This window comes from Lutjanus erythropterus, chromosome 24 (genome assembly GCF_056507025.1).
Source record: "Lutjanus erythropterus isolate fLutEry1 chromosome 24, fLutEry1.hap2, whole genome shotgun sequence".
NCBI lineage: Eukaryota > Metazoa > Chordata > Actinopteri > Lutjaniformes > Lutjanidae > Lutjanus > Lutjanus erythropterus.
Window position 1 is genome coordinate 11,310,253 of NC_139340.1, and position 13,301 is coordinate 11,323,553.

At 39.3% G+C, this 13,301-nt stretch overlaps 1 protein-coding gene across 1 annotated transcript; it reads right to left on the reverse strand.

Moving 5' to 3' along the window:
- Nucleotides 1-5,597: 5,597 nt before the first annotated feature.
- acp2 (acid phosphatase 2, lysosomal) lies at nt 5,598-12,963 on the reverse strand. The gene is made up of 13 exons (XM_084713915.1): nt 12,808-12,963; nt 9,513-9,608; nt 9,126-9,212; nt 8,753-8,813; nt 8,571-8,662; nt 8,387-8,485; nt 8,073-8,162; nt 7,211-7,294; nt 6,993-7,041; nt 6,773-6,861; nt 6,555-6,661; nt 6,008-6,183; nt 5,598-5,900 (listed from the first exon to the last, which is right to left on the reverse strand). Exons 1-13 carry the CDS (start codon nt 12,895-12,897, stop codon nt 5,755-5,757), a joined length of 1,266 nt encoding a protein of 421 aa, XP_084570041.1. The 5' UTR covers nt 12,898-12,963; the 3' UTR covers nt 5,598-5,754.
- Between the last annotated feature and the right edge of the window lie 338 nt (nt 12,964-13,301).

The following is a 13,301-nucleotide window of genomic DNA, read 5'->3' on the forward strand; positions in this document are numbered from 1 at the left end:
TCTTGTTGGTGGCAAATAATTTTTTTTTTCCAAACAGTGATTGTTAAGTTTGCTGCCACTAAAAAAAGAAAGCTAGCTTAAGACTTTAGCCTGGCTACTCAGCCCTACTTTACTGGATTCTTGTTTAGTTACATGTAAAATAAGCTTTTTGAAAATTCCATTACCGACTGTAATCAAAATACTGGTCAATTTATCTCAGTGTTCACAAATATCATCCATGTAAACAGCTTACAGCCGCAAAATTAATGTGAAATTTATGTAGCTGCCATATGGGTGTTACTTTCACTCTGAATAGCACAAGCTTGGTCAATAAGTAAATGTGTAAAAATGTTAGCATTAAACCAATGCATTTATAAACACAAATGACCCTTCCTACATCTCACCTCTTTTGGAAGCTCGCTCTGCTTTTTCCTGTCCTGTTTCCTGTGTTTAGATATGCTATGTGACAGGCTCGTCCATGTTGAAAACAAACCATTTTTTGAAGATGGTTAAAAGATGTTGCTTGGGAACCTGCAAAACTGACATACAGTCACATCTCAAGTTAACTAATTTTAGCAAAATGCTACATAAGTGGTTAGCTAACTGCTTACATTTGTTAGCTAATATTAGCAAAGTGCAGATTGGCTAGCTAACGAGTCAGCCAGTCTGCATCAAAAGTTAGCTCATTAGTTAGCTCGCATTTCATATCACTGTTACAGGTTCCCCAAATGCATCTGTTAACCATCTTCAAAATGTGGTTTTCTTCTAGCATGTAGCATATCTAAGTACAGGAAACAGGACGGGGAAGGTGACCGGGGTGCTGCTGGGTACCAAGGAAGGTCAATTACTGGTGGAGGAACAGTTTCAATAGAAGACTTTCAGTCTCAGACTCAGGCTTTTAAATCTGCTCAGTTATAAGAACATGCCACTGCTGAAAAGAAAAGCAGCCAAAGGTTTCCTTACCCACAATTATACAGGGGAAACTCTGTGAAAACCTTAGACACTGTCAAATTGTTGAATGTTTGGGTTATGAGTATCATTTGGACAATATATAACAGGTCAAAGTAACAATATGTAATCTACATTCAGCATTGGAGTAGAAATAAGCTCTGGGATTGTTCATGAACGGGGTGTCAGTGTCTCCGAAACGCAATTTTGACCAAAAAACTTTCATGTAATCTGATCCTTTGTGAGCTGTGAGGCAACAATTTGCACTTAGAAGACGAAGACGTTCACCTTCCTGAAGAAAGGCTCGTAGGAATGTATGATTTCATCTCCTACTTGTTTTATGTATTTTCTTCAACAATCGTCTGTATTCTGTATTTTACTATTTATCTTTTAGAAAGGAAAATCAATGTGCCATCACATTTTGTCATATCTGATAGTTTTCATTCCTTATGGAGAATATTTTTGCACAAGAAATGTTTGAATGATGTATGTTCTTGATTGTTTGTGTGTCTCCGAGATAATCGATTTCTAATCCATAAGTGTGAAGTGACAGTTTGAGTCCGTATGTGTGTGATCTTAGATTTTTGTTTGAAGTTTGCTTTTATACATTTTTTTTACATTGTTTTTATTGTTTAACAGATTTTATAGTTTATTTTTGTCACTTTCCCTCTCTCCTATTGTCGTTCATAATGTCACTAAATTTCTAAATCTCATGACAGACTGCAACTGGTGAGCAATATTTCAACTTCGATGGAACATTTTCACGTAGAACCGAGTTCTCAGACCAAAATCAGTTTATCTAAGTTTGTCAGGACTGAACAGGGGAAGAAAAAAAAACACTACTTTAACAGACTTCAGCTGTCATGAAACTCAATCTGTAAATGACCATTTAATCTTCATACAAGAAAACAAAAAGCATCACTTGTATCAGCGTCTTTCACAGGACACTTTGAAATACAGTAATGGAGATGAAGCTGTCAGTGTTGGGTCCACTGTTCAATGAACATCTGCAGTGCATGCTTCTGCACCAGAGTGCAGGATCTCAGTGTCATATCTTCTTTCCAAGGTGATATTATTTGTGTAAAAATGTTATCTGCTCTACCTGCTACGAGAAAGGCAGTGGTAATTGTTTTATGAATTGTTTTATGTTATGGATTGTTTTATCCGTGGCCATACTGAATGTAACCTATTGTGCGACAGATCACTAACGATGTATGCAACAAAAGCACTACCATGTTTAAATAAAGGCCTACTGCACTGTTTTTAAGACAAAAGTCAACTAGAGTTTGTTGACACGAGTTTGTTGTGTTAAATTGTGTTAAACAGAAACACACACAGGTCAAAACAAAGCAAAAAAACAGACAAAAGTGCAAACATTTCAGTGCATGTTGGACTTTCCTCAGTGCAGAATGCATAATGAGTCACCCCTTTGTTACCTTACAGGTGCTTCCATTAAACACACATGAAGCTAATTACCAGCAAGTCATTACAAACACATCAGAACAATATAATTTCATAGCACTGACACATTCTCATACACACACTTAAGTGTAAGCTTATTGTCTTTGACATTGGGACACTTTAAAGTCTGCATTTTCTCCACCGGAGGGGCAACCTAGAGCGCACTAAATCACGTTTTTCTACTGTAAGGGCACGCTTTTTCACATTTTGTCCACAGGATGGACACCCTGGAGGACACTTTATCATGTTTTTTCCACTGGAAAGGGCACAGGGGAGGAAGACAATCAAAAACAGACAGGAATGGATATGACTTAAGAGCATACAGTATGTTTAAAAGGTGCTGGGTTATTTACACAGTATTATATATGTATTATTAAGATGATATCAATATTTAATTTTATTAGCAATATATTGCAACACCCCTAGTGTGTGTATGAAAATATGTACATACCATAGGAGTGTATTGTCCTGATGTGTTTGTAAAGACTTGACCTGCTGGCAGGTGGCTTCAGGTGTGTTTAATCAAGTCTTTGATTATTGACTCGATGAACCTGTAGTCACCTTAATATGAGGTGACTCAGCAAGCAGGCTTTATTTTGCACTGAGGAAAGTCCAGTATTGTCTGATATATTTGCACTGTACACACATATTTCACTGACTGAGGTGTATTTAATAGAAATGTTTAAAATCAAAACTCAAGTCTGAGTCTTTTTTTGTTGTTTTCCTCTGACTCCCACGCCAGGAAGGAAGACAAAAGACAGTTTGTTAAGGCATAGCTCAACCCGTGTGAATCACTTGTTTAAAAGTGTTATATGAAACACTGCACACTGCCCTTCCTCTTTTGCTTGACCGCACACAACCCAGACTGATGTACGGTGTGACAAAGTGCGATCAGTGCGTCACCACCACGCACAGAAATGAAGTCCTGCAGCTGCTCACGTGGCTAACGAGTTTATGAGGAACATCTGAATCAATCAGGATCAAGCAGCTGGACAGCCCACTGCAGAACATGGCCGGGTTCTGTAGCCGTTCTCCGACATGTGAACATTTATGACTAGATGTGCAGGTACGCCAGAGCACCAACTGTTCTGTGTGTGTATGAACGTGAATGATGCCGACACACTAACAGCTCTGCGTTCCTGTGTGAAAGATGACATAATGCCAGGATGACAAACACACAAACAGTTTTATTAAGCAAAGAAATCCATAAACAAAATGATTCTGTGCTTTTTCCATTCAAAAAAAAAAATGCTGGTGACTGAAGACGGGTCATATGTGACAGTAAATAGTGTTCTCCATAATGATCAAATGCTAATTTTTTTTTAACAATGTGCAAATTGATTCCACAATCTTGCCAATCACTGAAGAAAAACAAGATCCTGCTCATACCTGCATTAGAAAATATAGTTATTTGTGACAGATTTTTTATGAAACCTGCTGTTGTATAAAACCCTGGTGTTTCCTCCTCTAAAACTGCATGAACTCAAACATTTTAGGTCCATGGCTGATAGTTTTTTATAACATTGTTCATGGAAAAGTAAATGACAGACTTAAAAAAACAAGGCAGACTCAAAAACACACAAGTATAAAGGTTCCAGTGTTTCCAAAATGTCCAAGATTCTCACAATGAACTTGTTCTTGTTGACATGTATTTTACTTGGTTTCCCTCTACTGAGGTCAAAGGTCGATGTTTTTGTGTCTTCTAAAGGACACTTGGGGATGGATACTTGCTTCAGCACCACCCTGCTGCTGACGAATCAAACGCACCTTTGAAGATGTTCAAATGAAAAACTTGAGATCCTACAAAAATACTGTGCGTCACGAGCGACACAGGAACAAAAAAAACCCTCATTATTAAAGATATTTAAGGCATCTCGGTCATTAGGCGTCAGGGTAACACACACGTAGAACACAAATGAGCCATCACAATCATACTGTACATAAATCATAACACACAAACATGTAAATTCATGAACACACTGGTGCACACATACGGATGTGCAGTTACACACACGTAAAACAAATGTATTCTTGCTTATTAAAGGAAGTAATCTGATTGCATGAAGAACCAGTGAAAAGAGACCAGTTCTGTAAACACTCTGGACTGAGATTCACTACTGAAGCATTTTTAGACAATTAAAGGGATAGTTCGGATTATTACATGTGGCACTGTATGAGGTCCTTATCAACAGTTTGTGTATTCAACACCTCCCCCATGTGGAGAAGCAGAGAGAGGCACCGACATGGACGATTATCAGCTGTGAACAGCAAAAAATATTTAAGAGTATGCTGTATTTAGAACATTTTCACTGCTTTACCTTGCTGTCAGACAGCTTTTTCTGATGGGAAACCGCTTTTATCTGAGCAAAATATCACTGTCTCCAAACCAACCAAACCCCAGAGGCAAAATCAGCAATTTTACCTGACAAAACCAGTGAGTTGCCGGTCTACAGTCGCATCGATTTGTTAGTCTGGTTGTGTTATTTTGTGACTTTGGTGTCTTAAAAGGATTATTTGGATTCACCAAAGTCACACAATAACACAAAAAGACTAACAGATCAAGGCAGTGGTAAACCAGCAACTCCTGTGTTCTGCAAGGTATAATTATTAAGTTCTCCTACAGAGTTTGGTTTGTTTGGAGGGATCCATATTTGGCTTATATAATATCAGTTTCCTGACTGAAAAATCTGTCTGATGGCAAAGTAAAGTGATAAAAATATGATTCTGTACCTCATACAAACCCATATCAAATATCCGGACAATCCCTTTAAGTTTAAATTAAATCAACATCTTTGTAATCAGGTCCTATTTGTGCTGTTTGCAGACCTGCCTGGTGGAAAAACACGAGGCAAAGCACTTAAAAAATATTTTTTCTTTTAAGAATTTGCAATGAGATTACCAAGAAGTAATAATTTTCCATCACGACTTAAAATCACTACTTCTCCACTATTTTCTGCAGCCATTCAAGTCCCAAAATGTACAGTTTGAAAAACCCAGGTTGAACAACGATCGCCGTCTCTTTCCAGGCAGAAATCAGCATCATATTTATTGAAATCATGATCTTGTTTGGCTGATCAGAGGTGGACACAGCAGTTACTTTAACTGACAAACTTAAAGTTTTCCCTGCTGATTTCTTGTTGCAGAAATCAGTCCTGGTCCCTCCAACAATCTCTCAATCATCACTACTCACGTTAGACTGATGATTTCAAAAGCTCTAAATCTTAAGTTCAAGTGTTTCTTAAATTCTTCCCTTCGACCCGTCAGAAACAGGGTCAAATTGGACGAAAACTTTCAGAGTTCATCGTCCTCGCTACTGTCCCAGGACGAGAGGTTTGTGGATCTCCGAGGGAGAAGTTCTCGCTTCTGTCAGGATTCCTCTCCCGCTTCCTGGTTGATCACGTGGTGGTATCCCCGGCTGCTGATTGGCTCCTTCTGCCAACAAACAATGCCGAGGAGGAGGGCGATGAGGAGGAGGAGCAGACAGCCGGACACGACCAGACTGATGATCACTTCTGAAGGTGGGGAGATCAAAATAAAAAAATGGATCATAGGTGATAATTCATTCATCTTTTTCTTTATTTCAGCAGTCGTTTTGTGAGTAAGTGTGTGAAAGGTTCACCTGTATCTCTCCCGTCTGAAGGAAGCTGACACTCTTTGTCTCGGTCCTCTGCAATAGAGAGCTTTGCAATTTCCACAAACTCCTTCAGGGGGCAGTCCAGGGCGCAGCCCGGTAACTGCAGAGGGTACGGCTCCACTGTGCTGTCATTCCGGTAAAACATGGACACTGAAGCAGAGCTGGATGGACACAGATGGAGAGAGATGGGTTTATGATCGTCTTATGTCACATTTAAAGATGTCTAATGTTCAAAATCAGCAGTTTGCACCCACTAATTGTTCTAACGAAGATTAATGATAAAAAGTCTGATGAGTGAACTGGATTATTTGGAGCTTTGCAGTATCATAAAGCAATTTTAAATCAACTGGCTCATATGTCTCTGTATTTTTCACTCAGCTGAATCTGATTGTGAATTTCAAATTGAAAAAAGTCTCACCCCTTTAGTCTGCTTAGCTTAATTTTTCCTTTCTTTCTGTCTTTCTTTCTGAGTCTATGTGTGTTTGTTTAGTCTCTACAGTACACTGTGTGTGTGTGTGTGTATTTGTTTTACCCATTGCTATCCGTGTACAGCTCAAATATTTGACAAGAGGCATATGGCGGCTGTCTTCCATTGAACACATCCAAGCTGGCTTGAAGGGCCGACACAGTGGTGTCATGCTGTGGATCAGACACAAAGGCACATTACAGCTGCTGCCAGGAGATTTAGATGAAAAAAAATCTGCTTAAAGTGAATTCAAAAAGTAATTCTCGGAGTGTTAACAAGCTCACCGCTGACAGCATCATCAGTTTCAGCCTCTGTTTCGGGTCGGGGACGGCCATCTTGGAAAGATTCTTCACTATTTCACCCAACAGTAGACCTAAAAAACAGCAAAGACAGCAGTTCTTATTTTCTAAAACATCTTTTAAATGTTTGTGTGTCATGTTGAAATTATGAGACCAAGTCCCTGCAGTAAAAGCAGTTGAATTTCACTGAAGCACACACACGTACCTCCCTGCAGCCGGCTCTTCTCCTGTCGTTTGTAGACCCCGAACAAGACCTGTGAAAGTCGGACCTCAGTGTTACATTTCATCACAATACTTTTATACATTGTTTTTTTTGTTTCTAATGAATACAATTAATGATCATCATTGCAATACCTTTAACTTCAAACAGCATTTAACACCAAAAGTCTTCAACGAGACCGTAGATATCGCGGCTAATTTTACCTGAAAATTGAAATCTTTCATCACTCGGAGCTTCTCCATGAGCTCAGGAGTCACCCAGTCAGGAGCGGTCAGGTTGTGACGGGACTGAAATCACACGGAGACACACAGCGAGAATTATTTTCTTAAAAAATGGAAAAAGACAGACTAAGAAAAACACTTTGATGCAAAATGTAAGGTATCAAAAACACAACGTCTCTTATTTTCATAATGCTAATAAAAACATTCTTTTGATTATCATATTCTGCTGATAACGCCGTGTAAATCTTTCACACTGGACCTTTAATTAAGCAGTGGTTAAGAAGTCTTTTTGCTGTTGATGGCACCTTGTCAGCAGTTCTCTCCCTGCACCCTCCTCTCACATGGTTGTTTAATTATTCTGTCACTGTGCTCGGTGACCTCGCTGCCCCCGATGTCATGTTTGGCTCATACTTGAAATCTCATTTGACTTAACCCTGACATGTAAGCAGTCACCTTCGTGAACAGAAAACAAAAAATAATGCAGATGTGAAACTGCTGCTGGTTGCACAGTCGTCTTCCTCTAGCAGCAAAATTTGAATGTGTTCCTCAAAACTGATGAGGCCAGTTTGAGTCACGAGACTTAAAACCAACTAACGTACATGAGATTTGGTCCGTTACCTTTCAGCCCGCCTGGAGTTTCTACATAACTTTGACAAACTGAACTGAGTAACAGGGCACTCAGTTTGAAATGATGCAACATCAGTAGTAAAGAAGTGAGTTAAAATGTTCCCTTTTTTCTGCTGGAGTTTCTTGAAACATGTCTTTGCTTGTTGCGAACGTGTGGTTCTGTGTGTGTGTGTGAGTGTGTGTGTGTGTGTGTGTGTGTGTGTGTTTGTGTTCTTACCTCACAGAACAGTGTGTCATAAACACCCCAGACCGTCTCCACAGAGGTCTTATTCAGTCCCGTTTTATTCCTCACAAACTCAATAATGTCCTAAAGAGAGGAAAACAGTGAGCTCTGCATACTTACATTTGAATCTTTACATATTTCATAATGATTTAAACATATTTAGACTAGAAAACAGCTTAAAAAGTCGTCCATTTAATCGTTTGCTGAGGACATGACCTCAGTGACCTCAGTGGTAGCTGCAGCCCTGATCCTAGCACTTGGCAAATAATTTAACCAAGAAAAGTAAAGAAAAGAAAAGAAGACTGCACCTTGTATTTCACTGTGACGTTGAGAAATTCCTCCGTGTGTTCAGTTTCATTCATCAGCTGTTTGTAGCGAGGACAGTCGCCCAGAGGAAAAGAGAGAAGCTGAAAGAAGAGACATAAGAGTCAGACACAGAAGCACTTATAGCAAGGAGCACTGATTAAACTATTTATATCCCGCTGTACATACCCTCTCTTCACTCTGCGGCACGGTGTGTACAGGTATCGGCTGCCACTTCAGGTTTGGTGTGAAGACCTGCTGACCTGAGGGGGGATAGAGACCTGGAAGACGGAAACAGACTTTTAATTTGAGAACGAAAAGTACAAGAAATTGAATCATTACTGGTAGAAGGAGTTAGCTGATGTTCAGACCTGCGAGGTTGGCTTCAGCGCTCATCAGGGTGCGATCGTAGTCCGTACTGCGAACTAAGATCTGAGGACGGAGGAGTTGCCAAAACAGGCGAAATTAAGTTAAGAATATACAGGGGATTTTAAAGACATGAGTTCATGTACAAGGTCAGCTGTTGGATAATAAATTGTGACGGGCGGGGGGGCATCCTCCTGGAAAACACTTTTCAAACTTCCATCATGTTCCAGGAATTCCAGCACCGGTGGGAACCCTGTATGACACCAAGCTGGCGAGGGGCCCTTTCTCCTAAACATTCATACGAATCGCCGTCATGTCTGTGAGGGTTTTTTGCCGAGGGGTCATGTGATGTGACAGCAAAGGGGAGGGGACACCTACCTCGTGTCTGTCATAGGATTCGTTGAGGAATCCTTTGTATCGATTCCTCAGAAAGTGTCCCAGGTCCAAGTGCTGCCTCATCCCCTCCTGAAAACACATCGACAGGAAAGGCATCACTGGATATAACTTTTCTACAAAGTTAATGGGGTCAATAACGTCAAAATGGAAAATAATAAGTACTAAACAAGAGAATGATTTGCTGAAGAAAATGTGTGTGAATGCTGTGCAAACTGATGCTACAGGGCGAGATTTTTGAATGACTTTATAATCATATGGAGACTCAGTGACTTAGTGCATAGGCTGACTAATGAACGTCATGGGACCAAACAACATACACAAGTTCTGATGCACTGCAATCACTACAGTTAAAAAACAGATTCATCATACCTGCGACAGCTGTCCGAAGCCTTGTGGCCAGGCGCTCTCTTGGTACGGGTCAGTAGGATAGGCTCTGACCGGTGAGCGGTCGCCATGACGAAACAACTAGAGAGGAAAGAGAAGAGATGTCAGTTAACACCCGGCTGATCAAACATTATTTACCCTTCATTTACCTTAACTACAAGAAAAAACACTTCCCACTATGATGGCATAAGAAAAGATGTATCTTACAGTGTTTTCTGTTAATCAAAGCCGTTTCAAAACTCCCAGCATCACTAAACACAGACTTAAGGAGGAACATACTGTAAAAAAAAGTCAGCAGAATCACTGTCTATACTGTATACTGGAGTATAATGGAAGCTTGACAAATACTTGACTAAATATATGACACAAAAACATGCAAGGGGGCTTAAACATTAGTTTTTTATTCTTAATTTCTTTATTACAACCACCAAACTTTTTTGTTGGTGATCTGGCTAAATGATTGACAGTCAGTAAATAAAACTTTCAGTTTCATCATGTGACTTTAACTTGACTTTGGTCTTTGCAAATCTGTGTCAAAGCCCTGTTGTGTATTTGATATCTTCCAGCCTTATTACATGCAACGTTTGGGAACATCTCCTCTAAAGCAGAATCAAACCAAAACCTTCGTCCCAGTTTTATCTGTGTCACCACTGGATGTTCTGAAATCCAGTCAGCTGATAGCAACAGTCCTGCCAAGTGTTTGTCAGATACTGTAATTTCATTCGTGGACGGAAATGAGTCAACTGAAGACTACAAAAACAAAATTATGAAAAAAAAATGCAGAGCAGGAATGTCCAGAAACAAAAAAAGGAAGTTAAGCATGATGATTAAGAGTGTACAATCCACTAAAGAAGTGAATTTTAGGACATGATTTACACAATAGTAATTAAATATAAAGCAAATTGCATGGGACAAACATTCAAAAAAAAAGTTCTGCTATTATAAAAATGCATCAGGGGCTTTCTCAAGAACTGGGCCCTTAACCTGAAACTGTTCCTTTGACAGTAAACAGAAGTAATCCTGTGAAACCTGATGTTTAGGTCTGTATCAAGATAATTAGGTCTCGTCACCACAATCAGATGTTTATTCAAGCAGAACAGTTTCAGGTTTCAACCCTCAAGACATGAAAAGGAAGTGTGGGTTTCCGTTTTCTGGTGCGAGCGGCACATTTGACTGATCTGCTCAGTAGAGCTGAAAAAGTGTGTAAACTCCATTTGAAGTGTGGATTATCCCTTTAAAACTTCTAATCTTATCTGCTCCCGGATCCATTAATGGCCGTCCAGCAGGCAAATAGGTAACTGTTTCTGAGAATGAGTCCAAGAATAAGAACATTAAGCTCCCTGAATAGCAACTACACCAAAACAGCTTTCATAAGAGAAAATCTGCAGCTCTCAGTGTCATATTTTAACACCGTGACATGCCAGATGCTTGATGTTAGGGCTTTAACACGGGAAAACATAAGTGCGTCCAATGCTATTTCAATTCTCACATCCATGACAGATTCCATGTCTGAAGCGAAAGGAAGAGGAGGAGAGGGTGGGAAACACTCAAACTCCTCCTCAAGCCTGAATAGAATTAGATAAATAAGAAATTATGATAAATAATCCAAAAAAGTGCCTTGTTTTGGGATTCTTTATGCTGAAAATTTGCAGGAGGATCAGTTTTTTTCTTTGTCATGACAAGATTTAGTCTATACTCACTCATTATTTGTTGTACAGCTGCAACAATTAGGCGATCATTCGATTAGTAGTCAAACATTAAATTAATCACCAGTTATTGTGGATGTTTGTGTGAATATTTTCTTGTTTCCTTAGTCGTCTATGATAATAAACTGAATATCTTTTGGTTGTGGAAAGACATTTGGGGACCATTTTTTTCAGAAATTTTATGGACCAGAAAACAAATCGAGTATATTCAATTCAGACTAATTGAGTGGGAAAAAAAATCTTAATTTCAACCTGAGTATTTACAGATTGTCACAGTGTGTTCTGTTCTCCAAGGAGCGAGCCAAGGACTTTGCTGCAGCTCCAACACTATCACCATCCTGTACGTATCTCTTTACTTTGCATTGGAAACTACCTGACAGATAAAATTTACAGGCTAATTTAACTGCAATAAAAGGACATGCAAAAATACAATAATGTGTGCACTTAAGGTGGACGTGATGCCTTATAGCTGTTTTTTATCCTATATGGATGATGGTGAATACCTCTGAGAGGATTAGACACCCATAAAGCCACAAACAACTACTTAAATAAATTAATCCTCTCACAAAATATGAAAGAGATGTACAGAAAGAAACATGCATCATAGTTTGACAGTTTCATATAATCAACAGCCCTGAGTGAGATGTTCTCACTACAGTTTCAATTTGTCTCGACTATGTAATCTATCAGTGACATGAATATCACTGTTGTTCTGCCAAGACAATAACTTCTGTATTCCTGACTACACATATTTTTCCCACGGGGCAAGATGGCATTCCTGTCCAGCTGTGAGCAGGTTCAGGGCAGGGTAGCTGTGACTGCAAACACCAGCAAGCGCTGCCTTATCCAACCACAGTCAATGGATGTTTCTACATGACCCAAATCATTATCAGTCTGACCCAAGCAAAGCCTCAGGGAGCAGATATGACCCACAGAATATCAGCATTTACACAATATACATTAGCAAGTGTGGTTAATCCAGCTGACTAGTCACCTGACAGGATAGGTTTCTGTTTGACAATGAAAACATTGATTTTCTTTGGCTCAATGCATTTTAAATAGGTCTCAACTGTTCAGGGTGACAGACAGTTATGGCTTGTAATGCAGGCCTGATTCCTCTTTTGCCAGGAATAACCTTAACATGAACCTTAACATAATGTAATAACTGACAGTTAGACACAACAGAGATCCAGCTGTGCATTACCATTTATACATATACCATTCTTCCAATTCAAATAAATAAATTTCGTGTTGACTTTTACTATTATTTCCATAAAATGTTCCACTTCTACTACGGGTTAGTGTTTTGCAAATAAACCAAACAGAAAATGTACTGTAAAAAAGTGTTAATAGGTGGATTATTAATACGCCGAATTAACGCCAAGACAGAATTATTTCAGACAGACTTAATTTGTGTTCAGATATGTCCACATGTTTACAGATAAGCAAAGAAAACGTAAAATCTCCTCAATTTTGAATAAAGTTTCGTGAGCGTCTATCCACATCAGAGAGAAACGAAGCGAATCGCTGCAACACAGCTTCCGTAGAGTTACGCCAACATTGACATTACTTACCACAGTCACATATACTAGTTTTCTTTCTGCTGCAGCTTCTCCACAGACACAAGCCACCGTCAAAAGAAGGAGAATAACAGAGGACACCATTTTTCCGTCTGTGCAACTACACAGCTAACCTACTTGCTACTAACTGATAGCCGTTTCTCCCGTTTCTCCTGCCAGAGCTGTGTCAAGTCAGCCATGTCAACAGCTGCACCGGAAGTTAAAGAATTAAATGTGGCGTATAATTTTAACAAAAACATGCAAAACTGAGGGCATGATGTGCTATCAAAAGGGAAACTGTGATATTTTATAATTTTTACCAAGCGTATACTTATTTTTTTAACCCGTGTTTGCCCTTTTCATCCGTGAGAATGGCAAAGTAGTTTGCCAAGCATTTTATTTTGAAATAAATAGCTTGCGTATTGTCAGCTGACTTGATACAAAAATGGAAAGACGGAAGTGACCCAACATCCAATCCGTGTGCGCGCTTGTTAACCGTCCTGAAGACT